The 25,204-nt window shown below is 42.9% G+C and overlaps 1 protein-coding gene across 1 annotated transcript in view; it reads left to right on the top strand.

The window, feature by feature from the left end:
• Positions 1 to 2,201: 2,201 nt before the first annotated feature.
• The window catches only part of LOC138353046 (paternally-expressed gene 3 protein-like), a 77,086-nt gene continuing 54,083 nt past the window's right edge, over positions 2,202 to 25,204 (top strand). The window contains exon 1 of the mRNA XM_069305684.1: positions 2,202 to 2,483. Coding sequence (XP_069161785.1) covers positions 2,202 to 2,483 — 282 coding nt within the window. The remainder of the gene's footprint in view (positions 2,484 to 25,204) is intronic.

Here is a 25,204-nt window from a genome sequence, read left to right as displayed (position 1 = left end):
TTATGGGACAATATGTGAGTGACGGTTATGAGGGAATTATGGAACAATATGTGAGTGACGGTTATGAGGGCATTATGGGACAATATGTGAGTGACGGTTATGAGGGCATTATGGGACAATATATGAGTGACGGTTATGAGGGCATTATGGAACAATATGTGAGTGACGGTTATGAGGGCATTATGGGACAATATGTGAGTGACGGTTATGAGGGCATTATGGGACAATATATGAGTGACGGTTATAAGGGCATTTTTTTCTACCACAGACGTGGCCACACATTTACAATAGTAATCAGCATATATACATTTTCTTCTGTCCTCCATGGACAGGGTTAGAGAAGTGTTAAACATATAGTTCAAGGGTTTATTGAACACTCAACCACAGAAGGTGATTCGGTGCTTTTAAAATGCTAAGCTAACCTACATACGTAAATACATAGATACACAGATTTACGAATGCCCTTTTTTAAAGTGTTCGGTGTGTTTTTTACATAGTGTCATTAATGTGCATTTACAAAGTGAAATGTAATTCTGATCAGCTTCCATATATACTTTATACACATACATATACATACTCACACACATATACTTACTTATACATATATACACACACATGCATTCACATACATTTGTCTCTTTTACTCTTAAAGGGTAAGATAGCTAATAGAGAAATTAGTGTGCAATTAAGCATTTAATCACTGAAGGTGATTAAGGAGCTTTTACAAGCTCAGATTATATAATTACATCACATTCATACATTGTATAATTGATACATTACATGGTTAATGTTGGGTACAATTCCAATATATCATCAAGTGTTCCAGTACTCATATAGTAATTACACAGTTCAGCATACCTTAGCCCAGGAGGGCGAAAGACAGTAAATATGAGACATTCTACAATATAATGTTCAAGAGAGTGCATGTTTTCTCTTTCACAAAGTTGACACATTGTGTACTCGACATTTGGGTTTTGAGAAAGCTGCCAGATACGTCTATATCCCAGGCGTATTCTGGCCACTATAACATCACATTGCCGGGTTCTTGTTTTATTAGTCCCATATGTGAATGTCTCCTCACGATATCTATCATAATATTTAATGCTACAACTTTGCGGTTTTTGTGATTTTGTTAGGTCGGTGAGATTTTCATTAGATATTTGTTAAGTATTCTCTTTGTCACTGCTAATGAAACACCCATATCTATATCTTCCACTGGTTTTCTACAGGCTGTCTTTGCAAGCATATCAACAGTGTCATGCCTTGAGATACCAACATGTGATGGTATCCATAGGAATTTAATTTCAAATCTGTTTTCTTTAGCAGCTAAAACATTCATTCGAATATCACTGACTATTTTCTGGGTGTCACTACTATGTGAGTTCAATGCCAGGAGTGCACTCTGCGAGTCACAGTATATAAGTCCACTGCCTTTGTCTTTTAAAAATTTAGTGGCAAGGTATATGCCTGCAAGTTCTGAGTTGTACTTGCCCAGTCATTGACGAGCTTCATTGCTGTATGTACGAGAGAAGATTGTTCAAATATATTACATGCACATCCGGTACATCGTCCACCTTCTTTTACAGAGCCGTCGGTATAGCACTGATACACATCGTTACCCATACTCTGAGTACTTTCAGTGATGCTTTTCAGTGTTAACTGTTTTAATAATGTAGAGTGCATACTATCTTTCTTGGGTGCATTTACAAAATCAACTGATAGATCCCAGTTATCCCATGGAGTAATTGTTAGATTAATCATTAATTGTGTTGGATAAATATTTAATATTTTGATGAAATTGGCTACCTTGTAGAATCAAAATACATAATCAGATTTCGTTCTTCTTCTATAGACCTCAGGTGAGTGCAGCATATTAGAAAGTTTAGCTTGAAACTTCATGTGTTGTCTAAATCTATTCAATGCCTTCACGCCGAAAACTGTGCTAATAGACAAAATTCTCTCACTTATAGTAGGTAATTTTAACTCTGCTCTAATATTAACTATTCTCGTGGACTTTGGAGCCCCAAGGATGAGACGCATAGCTTCATTTTGCAAAAATTCAAGAGATTTCAGCTCTTTGTCAGTATACAGTGTGAGATGTAGAGCATTGTAGTCAATCACAGAGCGTATAAATGATTCATAAAACATTCTAGCAAGTGTCACGTTAATTCCATGATTGAAACCAACAAGGACTCGCTATTATGGGACAGTATGTGAGTGACGGCTTTGAGGGCATTATGGGACAATATGTGAGTGACGGTTATGAGGGCATTATGGGACAATATATGAGTGACGGTTATGAGGGCATTATGGAACAATATGTGAGTGACGGTTATGAGGGCATTATGGGACAGTATGTGAGTGACGGTTATGAGGGCATTATGGGACAGTATGTGAGTGACGTTCATAAGGACATTAGGGGACAGTATGAGAGTGACGGTGCTTCACACTGGTGCTCAAGGTGCCTCATGCACACAAGTCAGGTAAGTGAGGAGAAACCAGTGACGGTTAGTGTGGGAAGCCACCAGTGGGAAGAGTGAGCAACCAGGGGGTGGAAATCACTGACAACAGTGAGGGAACCGAGCGACCTGTGAGGTGACGGGAAAACTTTTTGTAATACAAATGTAATAATAATAATAATAATCTATATAAATAAAAATGGAAATGTTCGTTTGTTCAAAATCGCTAATCTCCGAAAGTTCTTCACCGATTGCTTTGAAATTTTCACACAACGTTCCATTCGCATCCAAACAAATTGTTATATACATACTATATACATGTCACGTCTGTGACGGATAAAAAACATGCTTTTTCTGAAAAACTGTGTTTTCATGTGTTTTTCCATGTGAAGGAAATCTTTGAAACCTCTTTACCGATTGTTTTGAAATTTTGACACAACGTTACATTCGAATAGGCGCGTGTTTTTATCTATCTACTATATACATGCCTTACCTGTGAGAGGAAAAAAAACATGCTTTTTTCGAAAAACAGCGCCATCTGTTGGAAGTAAGGGCAACACATGCTGTAATCTCAAATAGTTCTTCACCGATTGCTTTGAAATTTTGATACAACGTTGCATTCGAATAGGCACGTCTTTTCATATACCTATTATATCGATGCCACCCCTGTGACAGATAAAAACATACGTGTTTGAAAAACAGCGCCATCAGTTGCATATAATAGCAACATGCACGGCATACTAAATATGTCACGAATTCCATTTCAATGTTTCCGATTTCATTGATATATTTTATTTTCACAGATTTCATTATATTTTATTTTTTATTGAATTATTATGTGTGACATTGTGTTGGAATTGAGCTGTGTTGTTTACAATACCATTCATTTCGTAAGTATAAGTATAGATGCCACACCTGTGACAGGTAAAACTATGCTTTCTTGAAAAACAGTGCCATCTGTTGCATGTAAGAGCAATACACAAGCTAAACTAAATATGTTACAATTCCATTTCAGCGTTTCTGGTTACATTGATAAATAGAATTTGTTAAAGATTTTGATAATTTTCATTTTGATTTAATTATTTTGTGTGAATTGAGCTGTGTTGTTTACCATACCGTTCATTTTGTGAGTATTGCTTAGTTTTTTAATTAATTTTTCATATTTTCATTTCATTTTTTAACTTTTTTTATATTTCAGTGATGGGCACATCAGATCCCTTGATGTTCCCAATTTTCTGATGGGATCATCAGATCATTTGGGAAGGCATCGGACGAGGGATTGGGAAATGGTGGGGATAACGAGGGGACGGAAATGAGAGATGGTGGGGAGGACGAGGGGACAAGAGAGGGGGGTAATGATGGGGAAGGACGAGGGGACGGCGGAGTTTAGGATGGTGGGGACGAGGGGATGGGGGAATGGAGAATGGTGGGGGAGAACAGAGGGACAGGGGAGTGGGGCATGGCGGGAAGGAAGAGGGGATGGTGGAGTGGGGAATAGTGGGGAGGACGAGGGGATGGTGGAGTGGGGAATGGTTGGGAGGACTGGGGGACAGCGAAGGTTGCTGTGAGTCAGCAACACTCACGCGTTGCTGAGCCACAGCAACGCGTGGCCGGGCACTGCTAGTAATAATAATAATAATCTATATAAATAAAAAAGGAGATGTTCGTTTGTTCAAAATCGCTAATCTCCGAAAGTTCATCACCGATTGCTTTGAAATTTTCACGCAACGTTCCATTCGCCTCCGGCCAGGATTTATATACATACTATATAGATGTCACGTCTGTGACAGATAAAAAACATGTTTTTTCTGAAAAACTGTTTTTCATGTGTTTTTCCATGTGAAGGAAATCTTTGAAACCTCTTTACCGATTTTTTTTAAATTTTGACACAACGTTGCATTCGAATAGGCGCGTCTTTTTATATATCTATTATATACATGCCTCACCCGTGACAGGAAAAAACATGCTTTTTTTGAAAAACAGCGCCATCTGTTGGACGTAAGGGCAACACATGCTGCAATCTCAAAATGTTCTTCACCGATTGCTTTGAAATTTTGATAGAACGTTGCATTCGAATAGGCGCGTCTTTTCATATACCTACTATATCGATGCCACCCCTGTGACAGATAAAAACATACGTTTTTGAAAAACAGCGCCATCTGTTGCACATAATAGCAACATGCACGGTATACTAAATATGTCACAAATTCCCTTTCAGTGTTTCCGATTACATTGATATATTTTATTTTCATAGATTTCGATATATTTTATTTTTTATTTAATTATTATGTGTGACATTGTGTTGGAATTGAGCTGTGTTGTTTACCATGCCATTCATTTCGTTAGTATAAGTATAGATGCCGCACCTGTAACCGATAAAACTATGCTTTTTTGAAAAACAGCGCCATCTGTTGCATGTAAGAGCAATACACATGCTATAATAAATATGTTACAATTCCATTTCAGCGTTTCTGATTGTATTGTTAAATAGAATTTTCATAGATTTTTATTTATTTTCATTTTGATTGTAATTATTTTGTGTGAATTGCGTAGGAATTGACCTGTGTTGTTTACCATACCGTTCATTTCGTGAGTATATATATTTTTTTTTCATATTTTCATTTCATTTTTAACTGTTTTTTTTTTATTTCAGTGATGGGAACATCAGATCACTTGATGTTCCCAATTTTCTGATGAGAACATCAGACCATTTGGGAAGGCAAAGGACGAGGGAGTGGGGAATATTGGGGATGACAAGAGGACAGAAGTTAGAGATGGTGGGGAGGATGAGGGGACAAAGGAGCGGGTAATGGTGAGGAAGGACGAGGGACGGGGGAGTTTGGGATGATGGGGACGAGGGGATGGGGGAATGGAGAATTGTGGGGAGGACAAAGGGACAGGGGAGTAGGGTATGGTGGGAAGGAAGAGAGGATGGTGGAGTGGGGAATGGTTGGGAGGCCGAGGAGATGGGTGAGGGGGTAATGGTGGGGAGGACTGGGGGACAGGGAAGGTTGCTGTGGCTCAGCAACGCATACAGCAACGTGGCCGGGTACTGCTAGTATTAATAATAATAATATTAATAATAATAATGACCCTTTAACAGAAGATCGAAATATGTATGGACGCATCTGAGTGCTACTGTCGGAAATCCGACACATAAAACACTAATATATAATAACAGAGTAACGGTCATAATATGTTATTAATTTACTTTAGTTAGACAGTAAAAAAAGAGAATGGGGCTATTTGTGACCTCACGTTCCAACTCCCATTTAACACATCTCGTATCTTTACAACAACAGTCTAGTGATTAAAAATATTAAAAAAGTGTTCACTATGACTGGATCTAATATCTATTAGATGACTGGATCTATTAATTTTTCATCAATAAAAGTATAGGTTACCTCTCATTTATCTTAATAGACAAATTAGGATCCCCTATTCTTCGGACGCCTGAGGAGGAGGCAGCGAGTTGAGTCATTGAATGTAAACAAACCAAAGGCCACAACACAGAGAGCAGCTCAAATTGCCACGAGTAGATCTTACACCCTTCCACAAAGGAACCTCTAAGTTTCCGATCAAGCGAAGATCTCACTGCCTTGGGAAGTATTGCATTCGGTCTACAAATAGAATAAAATTTAACATAATTTATGTTGGCCATTATAATTATAGTTATATATCGCATAGTCAGGTTATGAGGAAAGAAAAACCAACCACAAGGGTAAGCAAGGTTTACTAGTAACATAAAGTTTCCTCGTTATATAACACATTTGTGGATGCAGTTTAGTATTCTGTAATCATTTCGCAGGTGTGTGGTTCAAGGGGGAGAAGTTACTGAGAGCTTTAACATCTACATACTCTGAACAGCCACCATTAACCTCGCTCCTGGAGCACTTGTGGCAACCAAAGAATGGTGTTGGAGGATCAGCTCTCACACATCCATACAGCTGAGGCCTGTGATTAACTTACTAATATAATCTTTTATACTAATTAATATAAAGTTACAATATAACATTATAATTTTACGATAGTACTAACACGTTATACTGTAGTTTTTTTATATTCACCAATAATGGTATAAACTATGTACCATTAACCCCCCTCTACTTGAGTTCAGGTAAAACACCTAGCAAGAAAAATATTAAAATACAGTCCATCTTGAAGAAATAATTTAATATTGAAGAAAGTTCAATAAACTAAAATTAATAATTAAATAAATTAAAAAGCACAATACTCCCTGCGAGGAATTACCCCACAACTACACAGTATTCATACATATACATCCGTATGTGTACTGAAGTATGTGAGGAGCCTCACATTCACTCGCAGCTGTTTGACAAGAGACAGTAAACTTAGCTACAACACACACACGTCGTGTCAGCAAGGCGGTCAGCGCGCCTCCTATCATAACTTTTACTATATTTCCCATTTCTAAACTTTCACTCCACCTGTGCCTCTACATCTTCTCTTCCTCCTCTGCCCTCCCATCATCAACCCATCTTCCTCCTCTGCCCTCCCATCATCAACCCATCTTCCTAACACCACCTGTTGGGTGGTGTCACGTGAGCAGCACCATGTGAATAATGTTGGATGAGTCCCGGAGACGCGGAATTAAGACGCACACACGGTATCAAGACAGACATACTACTAAGTGGCTCCCAGAGCTGAAGGGAAATAGCTACGAGGAGAGGTTAGAGGCATTAAATATGCCAAAACTAGAAGACAGAAGAAAAAGAGATGAAATAATCACTACGTACAAAATAGTAATAGGAATTGATAAAATCGATAGGGAAGATTTCCTGAGGTCATAGATTTGAACTAGCTAAACACAGATGCCAAAGAAATATAAGAAAATTCACTTTCACAAACAGAGTGGTAGACGGTTGGAACACGTTAGGTGAGAAGGTGGTGGAGGCCAAGACCGTCAGTAGTTTCAAAGCGTTATATGACAAAGAGTGCTGGGAAGACGGGACACCACGAGCGTAGCTCGCATACTGTAACTACACTTAGGTAATTACACACAAACACACACACACACACCGGAGTCATTGCTATAGACAACCGATGTCTAGAAAGGCGGGATACAAGAGTCAACGCTCGGTCCACCAGGCACTGTTAGGTGACTACAAATTGGTGAGAACACAATAGTATCTCAGGTCAGGTCTCAGGTGGAAATTGCCCAAATGAGCCATAAAGACATTAAAATAAATTTTGTTAGTACAAAATGGACGAGTACCGGAGACTCGCTGCAACATAACGGTGCTACCTAACACAGCCAGAGTAGTTAATAAATGGAATGCATTAGGAAGTGATGTGGTGGAGGCTGACTCCATACACAGCTTCAAATGTAGATATGATAGAACCCAGTAGGCTGAGGAATCTGTACTCCAGTTGATTGACGGTTGAGAGGTGGGGACCATAGAGCCAGAGCTCAACACCTGCAAGCACAAATAGGTGAGAAGACACACACACACACACACACACACACACACACACACACACACAGGGGGGCCTCGTAGCCTGGTGGATAGCGCGCAGGATTCGTAATTCTGTGGCGCGGGTTCGATTCCCGCATGAGGCAGAAACAAATGGGCAAAGTTTCTTTCACCCTGAATGCCCCTGTTACCTAGCAGTAAATAGGTACCTGGGAGTTAGTCAGCTGTCACGGGCTGCTTCCTGGGGTGTGTGTGTGTGGTGTGGGAAAAAAAAAAAAAAAAAAAAAAGTAGTTAGTAAACAGTTGATTGACAGTTGAGAGGCGGGCCGAAAGAGCAAAGCTCAACCCCCGTAAAAACACAACTAGTAAACACACACACACACACACACACACACACACACAGGGGGGCCTCGTAGCCTGGTGGATATAGCCTGGTGGATAGTAGCCTGGTGGATATAGCCTGGTGGATAGCGCGCAGGATTCATAATTCTGTGGCGCGGGTTCGATTCCCGCACGAAGCAGAAACAAATGGGCAAAGTTTCTTTCACCCTGAATGCCCCTGTTACCTAGCAGTAAATAGGTACCTGGGAGTTAGTTAGCTGTCACGGGCTGCTTCCTGGGGTGTGTGTGTGTGGTGTGGGAAAAAAAAAAAAAAAAAAAAAGTAGTTAGTAAACAGTTGATTGACAGTTGAGAGGCGGGCCGAAAGAGCAAAGCTCAACCCCCGTAAAAACACAACTAGTAAACACACACACACACACACACACACACACACACACACACACACACACAGGGGGGCCTCGTAGCCTGGTGGATAGCGCGCAGGATTCGTAATTCTGTGGCGCGGGTTCGATTCCCGCACGAGGCAGAAACAAATGGGCAAAGTTTCTTTCACCCTGAATGCCCCTGTTACCTAGCAGTAAATAGGTACCTGGGAGTTAGTCAGCTGTCACGGGCTGCTTCCTGGGGTGTGTGTGGTGTTGGAAAAAAAAAAAAAAAAAAAAAAAAGTAGTTAGTAAACAGTTGATTGACAGTTGAGAGGCGGGCCGAAAGAGCAAAGCTCAACCCCCGTAAAAACACAACTAGTAAACACACACACACACACACACACACACACACACACACACACACACACACACACACACACACACACACACACACACACACACACACACACACATGGTACCATGGATAGTACCATGGATACTAAAGGAAGGTGCAGAAGCACTAAGTGTGCCACTCTCTATGGTGTATAACAGGTCACTGGAAACAGGAGACTTACCAGAAAGTTGGAAGACAGCTAACGTGGTCCCAATATACAAAAAGGGTGACAGGCAAGAGGCACTGAATTACAGGCCAGTTTCCTTAACTTGTATACCATGCAAAGTGCTGGAGAAGATCGTGAGGAAAAGGCTCGTAGAGCATCTGGAGGGAAATAACTTTGTAACGCACCACCAACATGGGTTCAGAGATGGTAAATCGTGCCTCACAGGGTTAATAGAATTTTATGACCAGGCAACGAAAATTAGGCAGGAAAGAGAAGGGTGGGCCGACTGCATTTTCCTGGATTGCCAAAAAGCCTTCGACACAGTACCCCATAAAAGGCTGTTAAAAAAGTTGGAGCAACAGGCAGGAGTAAAAGGGAAGGTGCTCCAGTGGATAAGGGAGTACTTAAGCAACAGGAAACAGCGAGTAACGGTGAGGGGGAAGACATCAGAGTGGCGAGATGTCACCAGCGGAGTCCCACAGGGCTCAGTACTTGGACCCATCCTGTTTCTAATATATGTGAACGATCTTCCAAAGGGTATAGACTCATTCCTCTCGATGTTTGCTGATGATGCAAAAATTATGAGAAGAATCAAGACGGATGAAGATAGACAGAGACTACAGGATGACCTGGATAAACTGGAGAAATGGTCTAGAAAATGGCTGCTGAAGTTCAACTCTGGAAAGTGTAAGGTGATGAAATTAGGCGAAGGGAGCAGGAGGCTGAACACAAGGTATCATCTGGGAGGGGAAATCCTGCAAGAATCAAATAGAGAGAAGGATCTGGGGGTTGATATCACACCGAACCTGTCCCCAGAGGCCCACATCAAAAGAATATCATCAGCGGCATATGCTAGACTGGCCAACATAAGAACTGCCTTCAGAAACTTGTGTAAGGAATCTTTCAGAACCCTGTATACCACTTATGTAAGACCAATCCTGGAGTATGCAGCTCCAGCCTGGAGTCCATACCTAGTTAAACACAAGACAAAGTTAGAGAAGATTCAGCGGTATGCCACCAGGCTCGTCCCGGAACTGAGAGGATTGAGCTACGAGGAAAGGCTAAAGGAGCTGAACCTCACATCCCTGGAAAACAGAAGAGTAAGGGGAGACATGATAACCACCTACAAAATTCTCAGGGGAATTGACAGGGTGGACAAAGACAAACTCTTCAGCACGGGTGGGACACGAACAAGGGGACACAGGTGGAAACTTAGTACCCAGATGAGCCACAGAGACGTTAGAAAGAATTTTTTCAGTGTCAGAGTAGTTAATAAATGGAATGCACTAGGAAGTGATGTGGTGGAGGCTGACTCCATACACAGTTTCAAATGTAGGTATGATAGAGCCCAGTAGGCTCAGGAATCTGTACACCAGTTGATTGACAGTTGAGAGGCGGGACCAAAGAGCCAAAGCTCAACCCCCGCAAGCACAATTAGGTGAGTACAATTAGGTGAGTACACACACACACACACACACACACACACACACACACACACACACACACACACACACACACACACAAACACACACACACACACACACACACACACACACACACACACACACACACACACACACACACACACACTCACACACACACACACACACACACACACCCACCCACCCACCCACCCACCAACCCACCCACCCACACACACACACACACACACACACACACACACACACACACACACACACACACACACACACACACACACACACACACACAAACACAAACACACACACCCACCCACCCACCCACCCACCCACACACACACACACACACACACACACACACACACACACACACACACACACACACACACACACACACACACACAAGGTTTGGTACACCAATGCTGATGGGGTAGCCAATAAAGCAGAAGAGATAAAAGAAAGACTTAGTGAGGCAGACCCAGACATAGTAGCAATAGTGGAAACTAAAATAAATGGTATGATCTCGGATGCAATCTTTCCAGAGGGGTACCAGGTGATAAGAAAAGAAAGGACACAGAGACAGGGAGGAGGAGTGGCACTACTAATAAAGCGGAAATGGAAGTTTGATGAGCTGGAAAATCCGGGTACCAATGAAAGCACAAGCTTCATACATGGAACTCTGACAGTGGATGGGAAGAAGATTGTAATCTTGATACTCTACAATCCCCCACCAAACAGTAGAAGGCCCAGGCAGGAGTACGAGGACAGCAACAAGACATGTATGGATGAACTGCAGAGGGCAGCAACTTTAGCGCATAGAATGAGAGTGAAGCTGCTGGTCATGGGGGACCTAAATCATGGAGAGATAGATTGGGAAACGAGGAATCCCCATGGCGGGGGAAGAGACCTGGGGAGCGAAGCTGGTAGACGTTATTGACAGGAATTTCCTAACACAGCATGTGGAAGAAGATACTAGGGAAAGAGGAGGGGATACGCCCAGCCTATTAGATCTCATTATCACTCAGAATGTAGAAGACATCGAGCAGTTGGAACATGAAATACCACTAGGAGCTAGTGACCATTGTGTCCTAGTCTTTGACTACATGATGGAGTTTAAAATTGTAACCAAAGGACAAGAGGTCCGGGAAAGGAGACTTGATTACAGAAAAGGGGACTACAGAAGGATAAGGGACTACCTGGGAGAAGTGCAGTGGGAGGAAGAACTTAGAGGAAAAACAGTGCAAGGTATGATGAACCAAGTCATATTGAAATGCAAGGAGGCTGAAGATAGATTTATTCCAACAATAAAGGAAAAAGCAGGAGGGAATATAATAACCCATGGTTTAATAGACAGTGTCAGGAAGCAAAGGTGAGAAGCAGGAGGGAGTGGAGGAAGTACAGAAGACAAAGGACAGAGGACAACAGGATTAGATGTAACAGAGCTAGGAATGATTACATTAACATAAGACGAGTGTCGGAAAGAAATTATGAGAATGATATTGCAGTCAAAGCGAAAAAGCAACCAAAATTACTACATAGCCATATAAGAAGGAAGATGTCGGTAAATGACCAAGTGACAAGACTGAGGAAAACAGAAGGGGCATATACAGAAAGCGACAAGGAAATCTGCGAGGTACTGAATGCAAAATTCCATGGAGTGTTCACAACCGAGCCTGAGCAGCTCCCTTTGTTAGAAGAGATTACCCAAGATGAAAGACTATCAGATATAGAGGTGACAGCAGAGGATGTAATGAAACAGTTGACAACACTGGATGCAAATAAAGCTGTTGGACCAGACAAAGTATCACCGTGGATACTTAAAGAGGCAGCGCAGGCTCTCAGCATGCCTCTGGCAATGATCTTTAATGAGTCACTTATGTCGGGAGAATTGCCCAGTTGCTGGAAGGAGGCAAATGTCGTACCGATTTTCAAAAAAGGTGATAGGGAGGAGGCACTTAACTACAGACCCGTATCACTGACAAGCATCCCCTGCAAAATACTTGAAAGAATAATTAGGCTAAGACTTGTTGAGCACCTGGAGAGCATTGGGTTTGTAAACAAGCACCTACATGGGTTCTGGACAGGGAAATCATGCCTAACAAACCTTTTAGAATTCTATGATAAAGTAACAAGGATAAGGCAGGACAGAGAAGGCTGGGCAGACTGCATATTTCTTGACTGCCAAAAGGCCTTTGATACGGTACCGCACATGAGACTGCTATACAAACTTGAGAGGCAGGCAGGAGTAAGCGGAAAGGCCCTAGTATGGGTGAAGAACTACCTAACAGGAAGGAGCCAGAGGGTAATGGTAAGGGGCGAAAAGTCGGACTGGCAAACAGTAACAAGTGGAGTACCTCAAGGATCGGTGCTGGGACCAATCCTCTTTCTAATTTACGTAAATGATATGTTTACAGGAGTGGAATCATACATGTCAATGTTTGCAGATGACGCAAAATTAATGAGAAGAGTTGTGACAGACGAGGATTGTAGGATCCTCCAAGAGGACTTAAACAGGCTGCAGAGATGGTCAGGGAAATGGCTACTGGAGTTTAACACCAGTAAATGTAAAGTTATGGAAATGGGATCAGGTGACAGGAGACCAAAGGGACAGTACACAATGAAGGGGAACAGCCTACCTGTAACGATTCGAGAAAGAGACCTGGGAGTGGATGTGACACCTAATCTAACTCCTGAGGCACATATAAATAGGATAACGACAGCAGCGTACTCTACACTGGCGAAAATTAGAACTTCATTCAGAAACCTAAATGAGGAAGCTTTTAGGGCACTTTACACTGCCTACGTGAGACCCGTCTTAGAGTATGCCGCGCCATCATGGAGCCCCCACCTGAAGAAACACATAAAGAAACTGGAGAAGGTTCAGAGGTTTGCGACGAGGCTTGTCCCAGAGTTACGAGGGATGGGATATGAAGAGCGGCTGAAGGAACTGAACCTAACGACACTAGAGAAAAGAAGGGAGAGAGGAGATATGATAGGGACACATAAAATACTCAGGGGAATTGACAAAGTGGAAATAGATGAAATGTTCACACGTAATAATAACAGAACGAGGGGACATGGGTGGAAACTGGAAACTCAGATGAGTCACAGAGATGTTAGGAAGTTTTCTTTTAGCGTGAGAGTAGTAGAAAAATGGAATGCACTTGGGAAACAGGTTGTGGAAGCAAATACTATTCATACTTTTAAAACTAGGTATGATAGGGAAATGGGACAGGAGTCATTGCTGTAAACAACCGATAGCTAGAAAGGCGGGATCCAAGAGTCAATGCTCGATCCTGCAAGCACATATAGGTGAGTACATATAAGTGAGTACACACACACACACACACACACACACACACACACACACACACACACACACACACACACAAGGTTTGGTACACCAATGCTGATGGGGTAGCCAATAAAGCAGAAGAGATAAAAGAAAGACTTAGTGAGGCAGACCCAGACATAGTAGCAATAGTGGAAACTAAAATAAATGGTATGATCTCGGATGCAATCTTTCCAGAGGGGTACCAGGTGATAAGAAAAGAAAGGACACAGAGACAGGGAGGAGGAGTGGCACTACTAATAAAGCGGAAATGGAAGTTTGATGAGCTGGAAAATCCGGGTACCAATGAAAGCACAAGCTTCATACATGGAACTCTGACAGTGGATGGGAAGAAGATTGTAATCTTGATACTCTACAATCCCCCACCAAACAGTAGAAGGCCCAGGCAGGAGTACGAGGACAGCAACAAGACATGTATGGATGAACTGCAGAGGGCAGCAACTTTAGCGCATAGAATGAGAGCGAAGCTGCTGGTCATGGGGGACCTAAATCATGGAGAGATAGATTGGGAAACGAGGAATCCCCATGGCGGGGAAGAGACCTGGGGAGCGAAGCTGGTAGACGTTATTGACAGGAATTTCCTAACACAGCATGTGGAAGAAGATACTAGGGAAAGAGGAGGTGATACGCCCAGCCTATTAGATCTCATTATCACTCAGAATGTAGAAGACATCGAGCAGTTGGAACATGAAATACCACTAGGAGCTAGTGACCATTGTGTCCTAGTCTTTGACTACATGATGGAGTTTAAAATTGTAACCAAAGGACAAGAGGTCCGGGAAAGGAGACTTGATTACAGAAAAGGGGACTACAGAAGGATAAGGGACTACCTGGGAGAAGTGCAGTGGGAGGAAGAACTTAGAGGAAAAACAGTGCAAGGTATGATGAACCAAGTCATATTGAAATGCAAGGAGGCTGAAGATAGATTTATTCCAACAATAAAGGAAAAAGCAGGAGGGAATATAATAACCCATGGTTTAATAGACAGTGTCAGGAAGCAAAGGTGAGAAGCAGGAGGGAGTGGAGGAAGTACAGAAGACAAAGGACAGAGGACAACAGGATTAGATGTAACAGAGTAGGAATGATTACATTAACATAAGACGAGTGTCGGAAAGAAATTATGAGAATGATATTGCAGTCAAAGCGAAAAAGCAACCAAAATTACTACATAGCCATATAAGAAGGAAGATGTCGGTAAATGACCAAGTGACAAGACTGAGGAAAACAGAAGGGGCATATACAGAAAGCGACAAGGAAATCTGCGAGGTACTGAATGCAAAATTCCATGGAGTGTTCACAACCGAGCCTGAGCAGCTCCCTTTGTTAGAAGAGATTACCCAAGATGAAAGACTATCAGATATAGAGGTGACAGCAGAGGATGTAATGAAACAGTTGACAACACTGGATGCAAATAAAGCTGTTGGACCAGACAAAGTATCACAGTGGATACTTAAAGAGGCAGCGCAGGCTCTCAGCATGCCTCTGGCAATGATCTTTAATGAGTCACTTATGTCGGGAGAATTGCCCAGTTGCTGGAAGGAGGCAAATGTCGTACCGATTTTCAAAAAAGGTGATAGGGAGGAGGCACTTAACTACAGACCCGTATCACTGACAAGCATCCCCTGCAAAATACTTGAAAGAATAATTAGGCTAAGACTTGTTGAGCACCTGGAGAGCATTGGGTTTGTAAACAAGCACCAACATGGGTTCTGGACAGGGAAATCATGCCTAACAAACCTTTTAGAATTCTATGATAAAGTAACAAGGATAAGGCAGGACAGAGAAGGCTGGGCAGACTGCATATTTCTTGACTGCCAAAAGGCCTTTGATACGGTACCGCACATGAGACTGCTATACAAACTTGAGAGGCAGGCAGGAGTAAGCGGAAAGGCCCTAGTATGGGTGAAGAACTACCTAACAGGAAGGAGCCAGAGGGTAATGGTAAGGGGCGAAAAGTCGGACTGGCAAACAGTAACAAGTGGAGTACCTCAAGGATCGGTGCTGGGACCAATCCTCTTTCTAATTTACGTAAATGATATGTTTACAGGAGTGGAATCATACATGTCAATGTTTGCAGATGACGCAAAATTAATGAGAAGAGTTGTGACAGACGAGGATTGTAGGATCCTCCAAGAGGACTTAAACAGGCTGCAGAGATGGTCAGGGAAATGGCTACTGGAGTTTAACACCAGTAAATGTAAAGTTATGGAAATGGGATCAGGTGACAGGAGACCAAAGGGACAGTACACAATGAAGGGGAACAGCGTACCTGTAACGATTCGAGAAAGAGACCTGGGAGTGGATGTGACACCTAATCTAACTCCTGAGGCACATATAAATAGGATAACGACAGCAGCGTACTCTACACTGGCGAAAATTAGAACTTCATTCAGAAACCTAAATGAGGAAGCTTTTAGGGCACTTTACACTGCCTACGTGAGACCCGTCTTAGAGTATGCCGCGCCATCATGGAGCCCCCACCTGAAGAAACATAAAGAAACTGGAGAAGGTTCAGAGGTTTGCGACGAGGCTTGTCCCAGAGTTACGAGGGATGGGATATGAAGAGCGGCTGAAGGAACTGAACCTAACGACACTAGAGAAAAGAAGGGAGAGAGGAGATATGATAGGGACATATAAAATACTCAGGGGAATTGACAAAGTGGAAATAGATGAAATGTTCACACGTAATAATAACAGAACGAGGGGACATGGGTGGAAACTGGAAACTCAGATGAGTCACAGAGATGTTAGGAAGTTTTCTTTTAGCGTGAGAGTAGTAGAAAAATGGAATGCACTTGGGGAACAGGTTGTGGAAGCAAATACTATTCATACTTTTAAAACTAGGTATGATAGGGAAATGGGACAGGAGTCATTGCTGTAAACAACCGATAGCTAGAAAGGCGGGATCCAAGAGTCAATGCTCGATCCTGCAAGCACATATAGGTGAGTACATATAAGTGAGTACACACACACACACACACACACACACACACACACACACACACACACACACACAAGGTTTGGTACACCAATGCTGATGGGGTAGCCAATAAAGCAGAAGAGATAAAAGAAAGACTTAGTGAGGCAGACCCAGACATAGTAGCAATAGTGGAAACTAAAATAAATGGTATGATCTCGGATGCAATCTTTCCAGAGGGGTACCAGGTGATAAGAAAAGAAAGGACACAGAGACAGGGAGGAGGAGTGGCACTACTAATAAAGCGGAAATGGAAGTTTGATGAGCTGGAAAATCCGGGTACCAATGAAAGCACAAGCTTCATACATGGAACTCTGACAGTGGATGGGAAGAAGATTGTAATCTTGATACTCTACAATCCCCCACCAAACAGTAGAAGGCCCAGGCAGGAGTACGAGGACAGCAACAAGACATGTATGGATGAACTGCAGAGGGCAGCAACTTTAGCGCATAGAATGAGAGCGAAGCTGCTGGTCATGGGGGACCTAAATCACGGAGAGATAGATTGGGAAACGAGGAATCCCCATGGCGGGGAAGAGACCTGGGTAGCGAAGCTGGTAGACGTTATTGACAGGAATTTCCTAACACAGCATGTGGAAGAAGATACTAGGGAAAGAGGAGGGGATACGCCCAGCCTATTAGATCTCATTATCACTCAGAATGTAGAAGACATCGAGCAGTTGGAACATGAAATACCACTAGGAGCTAGTGACCATTGTGTCCTAGTCTTTGACTACATGATGGAGTTTAAAATTGTAACCAAAGGACAAGAGGTCCGGGAAAGGAGACTTGATTACAGAAAAGGGGACTACAGAAGGATAAGGGACTACCTGGGAGAAGTGCAGTGGGAGGAAGAACTTAGAGGAAAAACAGTGCAAGGTATGATGAACCAAGTCATATTGAAATGCAAGGAGGCTGAAGATAGATTTATTCCAACAATAAAGGAAAAAGCAGGAGGGAATATAATAACCCATGGTTTAATAGACAGTGTCAGGAAGCAAAGGTGAGAAGCAGGAGGGAGTGGAGGAAGTACAGAAGACAAAGGACAGAGGACAACAGGATTAGATGTAACAGAGCTAGGAATGATTACATTAACATAAGACGAGTGTCGGAAAGAAATTATGAGAATGATATTGCAGTCAAAGCGAAAAAGCAACCAAAATTACTACATAGCCATATAAGAAGGAAGATGTCGGTAAATGACCAAGTGACAAGACTGAGGAAAACAGAAGGGGCATATACAGAAAGCGACAAGGAAATCTGCGAGGTACTGAATGCAAAATTCCATGGAGTGTTCACAACCGAGCCTGAGCAGCTCCCTTTGTTAGAAGAGATTACCCAAGATGAAAGACTATCAGATATAGAGGTGACAGCAGAGGATGTAATGAAACAGTTGACAACACTGGATGCAAATAAAGCTGTTGGACCAGACAAAGTATCACCGTGGATACTTAAAGAGGCAGCGCAGGCTCTCAGCATGCCTCTGGCAATGATCTTTAATGAGTCACTTATGTCGGGAGAATTGCCCAGTTGCTGGAAGGAGGCAAATGTCGTACCGATTTTCAAAAAGGTGATAGGGAGGAGGCACTTAACTACAGACCCGTATCACTGACAAGCATCCCCTGCAAAATACTTGAAAGAATAATTAGGCTAAGACTTGTTGAGCACCTGGAGAGCATTGGGTTTGTAAACAAGCACCAACATGGGTTCTGGACAGGGAAATCATGCCTAACAAACCTTTTAGAATTCTATGATAAAGTAACAAGGATAAGGCAGGACAGAGAAGGCTGGGCAGACTGCATATTTCTTGACTGCCAAAAGGCCTTTGATACGGTACCGCACATGAGACTGCTATACAAACTTGAGAGGCAGGCAGGAGTAAGCGGAAAGGCCCTAGTATGGGTGAAGAACTACCTAACAGGAAGGAGCCAGAGGGTAATGGTAAGGGGCGAAAAGTCGGACTGGCGAACAGTAACAAGTGGAGTACCTCAAGGATCGGTGCTGGGACCAATCCTCTTTCTAATTTACGTAAATGATATGTTTACAGGAGTGGAATCATACATGTCAATGTTTGCAGATGACGCAAAATTAATGAGAAGAGTTGTGACAGACGAGGATTGTAGGATCCTCCAAGAGGACTTAAACAGGCTGCAGAGATGGTCAGGGAAATGGCTACTGGAGTTTAACACCAGTAAATGTAAAGTTATGGAAATGGGATCAGGTGACAGAAGACCAAAGGGACAGTACACAATGAAGGGGAACAGCCTACCTGTAACGATTCGAGAAAGAGACCTGGGAGTGGATGTGACACCTAATCTAACTCCTGAGGCACATATAAATAGGATAACGACAGCAGCGTACTCTACACTGGCGAAAATTAGAACTTCATTCAGAAACCTAAATGAGGAAGCTTTTAGGGCACTTTACACTGCCTACATGAGACCCGTCTTAGAGTATGCCGCGCCATCATGGAGCCCCCACCTGAAGAAACACATAAAGAAACTGGAGAAGGTTCAGAGGTTTGCGATGAGGCTTGTCCCAGAGTTACGAGGGATGGGATATGAAGAGTGGCTGAAGGAACTGAACCTAACGACACTAGAGAAAAGAAGGGAGAGAGGAGATATGATAGGGACATATAAAATACTCAGGGGAATTGACAAAGTGGAAATAGATGAAATGTTCACACGTAATAATAACAGAACGAGGGGACATGGGTGGAAACTGGAAACTCAGATGAGTCACAGAGATGTTAGGAAGTTTTCTTTTAGCGTGAGAGTAGTAGAAAAATGGAATGCACTTGGGGAACAGGTTGTGGAAGCAAATACTATTCATACTTTTAAAACTAGGTATGATAGGGAAATGGGACAGGAGTCATTGCTGTAAACAACCGATAGCTAGAAAGGCGGGATCCAAGAGTCAATGCTCGATCCTGCAAGCACATATAGGTGAGTACATATAGGTGAGTACACACACACACACACACACACACACACACACACACACACACACACACACACACACAAGGTTTGGTACACCAATGCTGATGGGGTAGCCAATAAAGCAGAAGAGATAAAAGAAAGACTTAGTGAGGCAGACCCAGACATAGTAGCAATAGTGGAAACTAAAATAAATGGTATGATCTCGGATGCAATCTTTCCAGAGGGGTACCAGGTGATAAGAAAAGAAAGGACACAGAGACAGGGAGGAGGAGTGGCACTACTAATAAAGCGGAAATGGAAGTTTGATGAGCTGGAAAATCCGGGTACCAATGAAAGCACAAGCTTCATACATGGAACTCTGACAGTGGATGGGAAGAAGATTGTAATCTTGATACTCTACAATCCCCCACCAAACAGTAGAAGGCCCAGGCAGGAGTACGAGGACAGCAACAAGACATGTATGGATGAACTGCAGAGGGCAGCAACTTTAGCGCATAGAATGAGAGCGAAGCTGCTGGTCATGGGGGACCTAAATCATGGAGAGATAGATTGGGAAACGAGGAATCCCCATGGCGGGGAAGAGACCTGGGGAGCGAAGCTGGTAGACGTTATTGACAGGAATTTCCTAACACAGCATGTGGAAGAAGATACTAGGGAAAGAGGAGGGGATACGCCCAGCCTATTAGATCTCATTATCACTCAGAATGTAGAAGACATCGAGCAGTTGGAACATGAAATACCACTAGGAGCTAGTGACCATTGTGTCCTAGTCTTTGACTACATGATGGAGTTTAAAATTGTAACCAAAGGACAAGAGGTCCGGGAAAGGAGACTTGATTACAGAAAAGGGGACTACAGAAGGATAAGGGACTACCTGGGAGAAGTGCAGTGGGAGGAAGAACTTAGAGGAAAAACAGTGCAAGGTATGATGAACCAAGTCATATTGAAATGCAAGGAGGCTGAAGATAGATTTATTCCAACAATAAAGGAAAAAGCAGGAGGGAATATAATAACCCATGGTTTAATAGACAGTGTCAGGAAGCAAAGGTGAGAAGCAGGAGGGAGTGGAGGAAGTACAGAAGACAAAGGACAGAGGACAACAGGATTAGATGTAACAGAGCTAGGAATGATTACATTAACATAAGACGAGTGTCGGAAAGAAATTATGAGAATGATATTGCAGTCAAAGCGAAAAAGCAACCAAAATTACTACATAGCCATATAAGAAGGAAGATGTCGGTAAATGACCAAGTGACAAGACTGAGGAAAACAGAAGGGGCATATACAGAAAGCGACAAGGAAATCTGCGAGGTACTGAATGCAAAATTCCATGGAGTGTTCACAACCGAGCCTGAGCAGCTCCCTTTGTTAGAAGAGATTACCCAAGATGAAAGACTATCAGATATAGAGGTGACAGCAGAGGATGTAATGAAACAGTTGACAACACTGGATGCAAATAAAGCTGTTGGACCAGACAAAGTATCACCGTGGATACTTAAAGAGGCAGCGCAGGCTCTCAGCCTGCCTCTGGCAATGATCTTTAATGAGTCACTTATGTCGGGAGAATTGCCCAGTTGCTGGAAGGAGGCAAATGTCGTACCGATTTTCAAAAAGGTGATAGGGAGGAGGCACTTAACTACAGACCCGTATCACTGACAAGCATCCCCTGCAAAATACTTGAAAGAATAATTAGGCTAAGACTTGTTGAGCACCTGGAGAGCATTGGGTTTGTAAACAAGCACCAACATGGGTTCTGGACAGGGAAATCATGCCTAACAAACCTTTTAGAATTCTATGATAAAGTAACAAGGATAAGGCAGGACAGAGAAGGCTGGGCAGACTGCATATTTCTTGACTGCCAAAAGGCCTTTGATACGGTACCGCACATGAGACTGCTATACAAACTTGAGAGGCAGGCAGGAGTAAGCGGAAAGGCCCTAGTATGGGTGAAGAACTACCTAACAGGAAGGAGCCAGAGGGTAATGGTAAGGGGCGAAAAGTCGGACTGGCGAACAGTAACAAGTGGAGTACCTCAAGGATCGGTGCTGGGACCAATCCTCTTTCTAATTTACGTAAATGATATGTTTACAGGAGTGGAATCATACATGTCAATGTTTGCAGATGACGCAAAATTAATGAGAAGAGTTGTGACAGACGAGGATTGTAGGATCCTCCAAGAGGACTTAAACAGGCTGCAGAGATGGTCAGGGAAATGGCTACTGGAGTTTAACACCAGTAAATGTAAAGTTATGGAAATGGGATCAGGTGACAGAAGACCAAAGGGACAGTACACAATGAAGGGGAACAGCCTACCTGTAACGATTCGAGAAAGAGACCTGGGAGTGGATGTGACACCTAATCTAACTCCTGAGGCACATATAAATAGGATAACGACAGCAGCGTACTCTACACTGGCGAAAATTAGAACTTCATTCAGAAACCTAAATGAGGAAGCTTTTAGGGCACTTTACACTGCCTACGTGAGACCCGTCTTAGAGTATGCCGCGCCATCATGGAGCCCCCACCTGAAGAAACACATAAAGAAACTGGAGAAGGTTCAGAGGTTTGCGACGAGGCTTGTCCCAGAGTTACGAGGGATGGGATATGAAGAGTGGCTGAAGGAACTGAACCTAACGACACTAGAGAAAAGAAGGGAGAGAGGAGATATGATAGGGACATATAAAATACTCAGGGGAATTGACAAAGTGGAAATAGATGAAATGTTCACACGTAATAATAACAGAACGAGGGGACATGGGTGGAAACTGGAAACTCAGATGAGTCACAGAGATGTTAGGAAGTTTTCTTTTAGCGTGAGAGTAGTAGAAAAATGGAATGCACTTGGGGAACAGGTTGTGGAAGCAAATACTATTCATACTTTTAAAACTAGGTATGATAGGGAAATGGGACAGGAGTCATTGCTGTAAACAACCGATAGCTAGAAAGGCGGGATCCAAGAGTCAATGCTCGATCCTGCAAGCACATATAGGTGAGTACATATAGGTGAGTACACACACACACACACACACACACACACACACACACACACACACAAGGTTTGGTACACCAATGCTGATGGGGTAGCCAATAAAGCAGAAGAGATAAAAGAAAGACTTAGTGAGGCAGACCCAGACATAGTAGCAATAGTGGAAACTAAAATAAATGGTATGATCTCGGATGCAATCTTTCCAGAGGGGTACCAGGTGATAAGAAAAGAAAGGACACAGAGACAGGGAGGAGGAGTGGCACTACTAATAAAGCGGAAATGGAAGTTTGATGAGCTGGAAAATCCGGGTACCAATGAAAGCACAAGCTTCATACATGGAACTCTGACAGTGGATGGGAAGAAGATTGTAATCTTGATACTCTACAATCCCCCACCGAACAGTAGAAGGCCCAGGCAGGAGTACGAGGACAGCAACAAGACATGTATGGATGAACTGCAGAGGGCAGCAACTTTAGCGCATAGAATGAGAGCGAAGCTGCTGGTCATGGGGGACCTAAATCATGGAGAGATAGATTGGGAAACGAGGAATCCCCATGGCGGGGAAGAGACCTGGGGAGCGAAGCTGGTAGACGTTATTGACAGGAATTTCCTAACACAGCATGTGGAAGAAGATACTAGGGAAAGAGGAGGGGATACGCCCAGCCTATTAGATCTCATTATCACTCAGAATGTAGAAGACATCGAGCAGTTGGAACATGAAATACCACTAGGAGCTAGTGACCATTGTGTCCTAGTCTTTGACTACATGATGGAGTTTAAAATTGTAACCAAAGGACAAGAGGTCCGGGAAAGGAGACTTGATTACAGAAAAGGGGACTACAGAAGGATAAGGGACTACCTGGGAGAAGTGCAGTGGGAGGAAGAACTTAGAGGAAAAACAGTGCAAGGTATGATGAACCAAGTCATATTGAAATGCAAGGAGGCTGAAGATAGATTTATTCCAACAATAAAGGAAAAAGCAGGAGGGAATATAATAACCCATGGTTTAATAGACAGTGTCAGGAAGCAAAGGTGAGAAGCAGGAGGGAGTGGAGGAAGTACAGAAGACAAAGGACAGAGGACAACAGGATTAGATGTAACAGAGTAGGAATGATTACATTAACATAAGACGAGTGTCGGAAAGAAATTATGAGAATGATATTGCAGTCAAAGCGAAAAAGCAACCAAAATTACTACATAGCCATATAAGAAGGAAGATGTCGGTAAATGACCAAGTGACAAGACTGAGGAAAACAGAAGGGGCATATACAGAAAGCGACAAGGAAATCTGCGAGGTACTGAATGCAAAATTCCATGGAGTGTTCACAACCGAGCCTGAGCAGCTCCCTTTGTTAGAAGAGATTACCCAAGATGAAAGACTATCAGATATAGAGGTGACAGCAGAGGATGTAATGAAACAGTTGACAACACTGGATGCAAATAAAGCTGTTGGACCAGACAAAGTATCACCGTGGATACTTAAAGAGGCAGCGCAGGCTCTCAGCATGCCTCTGGCAATGATCTTTAATGAGTCACTTATGTCGGGAGAATTGCCCAGTTGCTGGAAGGAGGCAAATGTCGTACCGATTTTCAAAAAAGGTGATAGGGAGGAGGCACTTAACTACAGACCCGTATCACTGACAAGCATCCCCTGCAAAATACTTGAAAGAATAATTAGGCTAAGACTTGTTGAGCACCTGGAGAGCATTGGGTTTGTAAACAAGCACCAACATGGGTTCTGGACAGGGAAATCATGCCTAACAAACCTTTTAGAATTCTATGATAAAGTAACATGGATAAGGCAGGACAGAGAAGGCTGGGCAGACTGCATATTTCTTGACTGCCAAAAGGCCTTTGATACGGTACCGCACATGAGACTGCTATACAAACTTGAGAGGCAGGCAGGAGTAAGCGGAAAGGCCCTAGTATGGGTGAAGAACTACCTAACAGGAAGGAGCCAGAGGGTAATGGTAAGGGGCGAAAAGTCGGACTGGCGAACAGTAACAAGTGGAGTACCTCAAGGATCGGTGCTGGGACCAATCCTCTTTCTAATTTACGTAAATGATATGTTTACAGGAGTGGAATCATACATGTCAATGTTTGCAGATGACGCAAAATTAATGAGAAGAGTTGTGACAGACGAGGATTGTAGGATCCTCCAAGAGGACTTAAACAGGCTGCAGAGATGGTCAGGGAAATGGCTACTGGAGTTTAACACCAGTAAATGTAAAGTTATGGAAATGGGATCAGGTGACAGGAGACCAAAGGGACAGTACACAATGAAGGGGAACAGCCTACCTGTAACGATTCGAGAAAGAGACCTGGGAGGGGATGTGACACCTAATCTAACTC

This window comes from Procambarus clarkii, chromosome 56 (genome assembly GCF_040958095.1).
Source record: "Procambarus clarkii isolate CNS0578487 chromosome 56, FALCON_Pclarkii_2.0, whole genome shotgun sequence".
NCBI classification, from domain to species: Eukaryota; Metazoa; Arthropoda; class Malacostraca; order Decapoda; family Cambaridae; genus Procambarus; species Procambarus clarkii.
The sequence above is the reverse complement of the archived record's forward strand: the minus strand, read 5'-3'. Positions and strand labels throughout refer to the sequence as shown.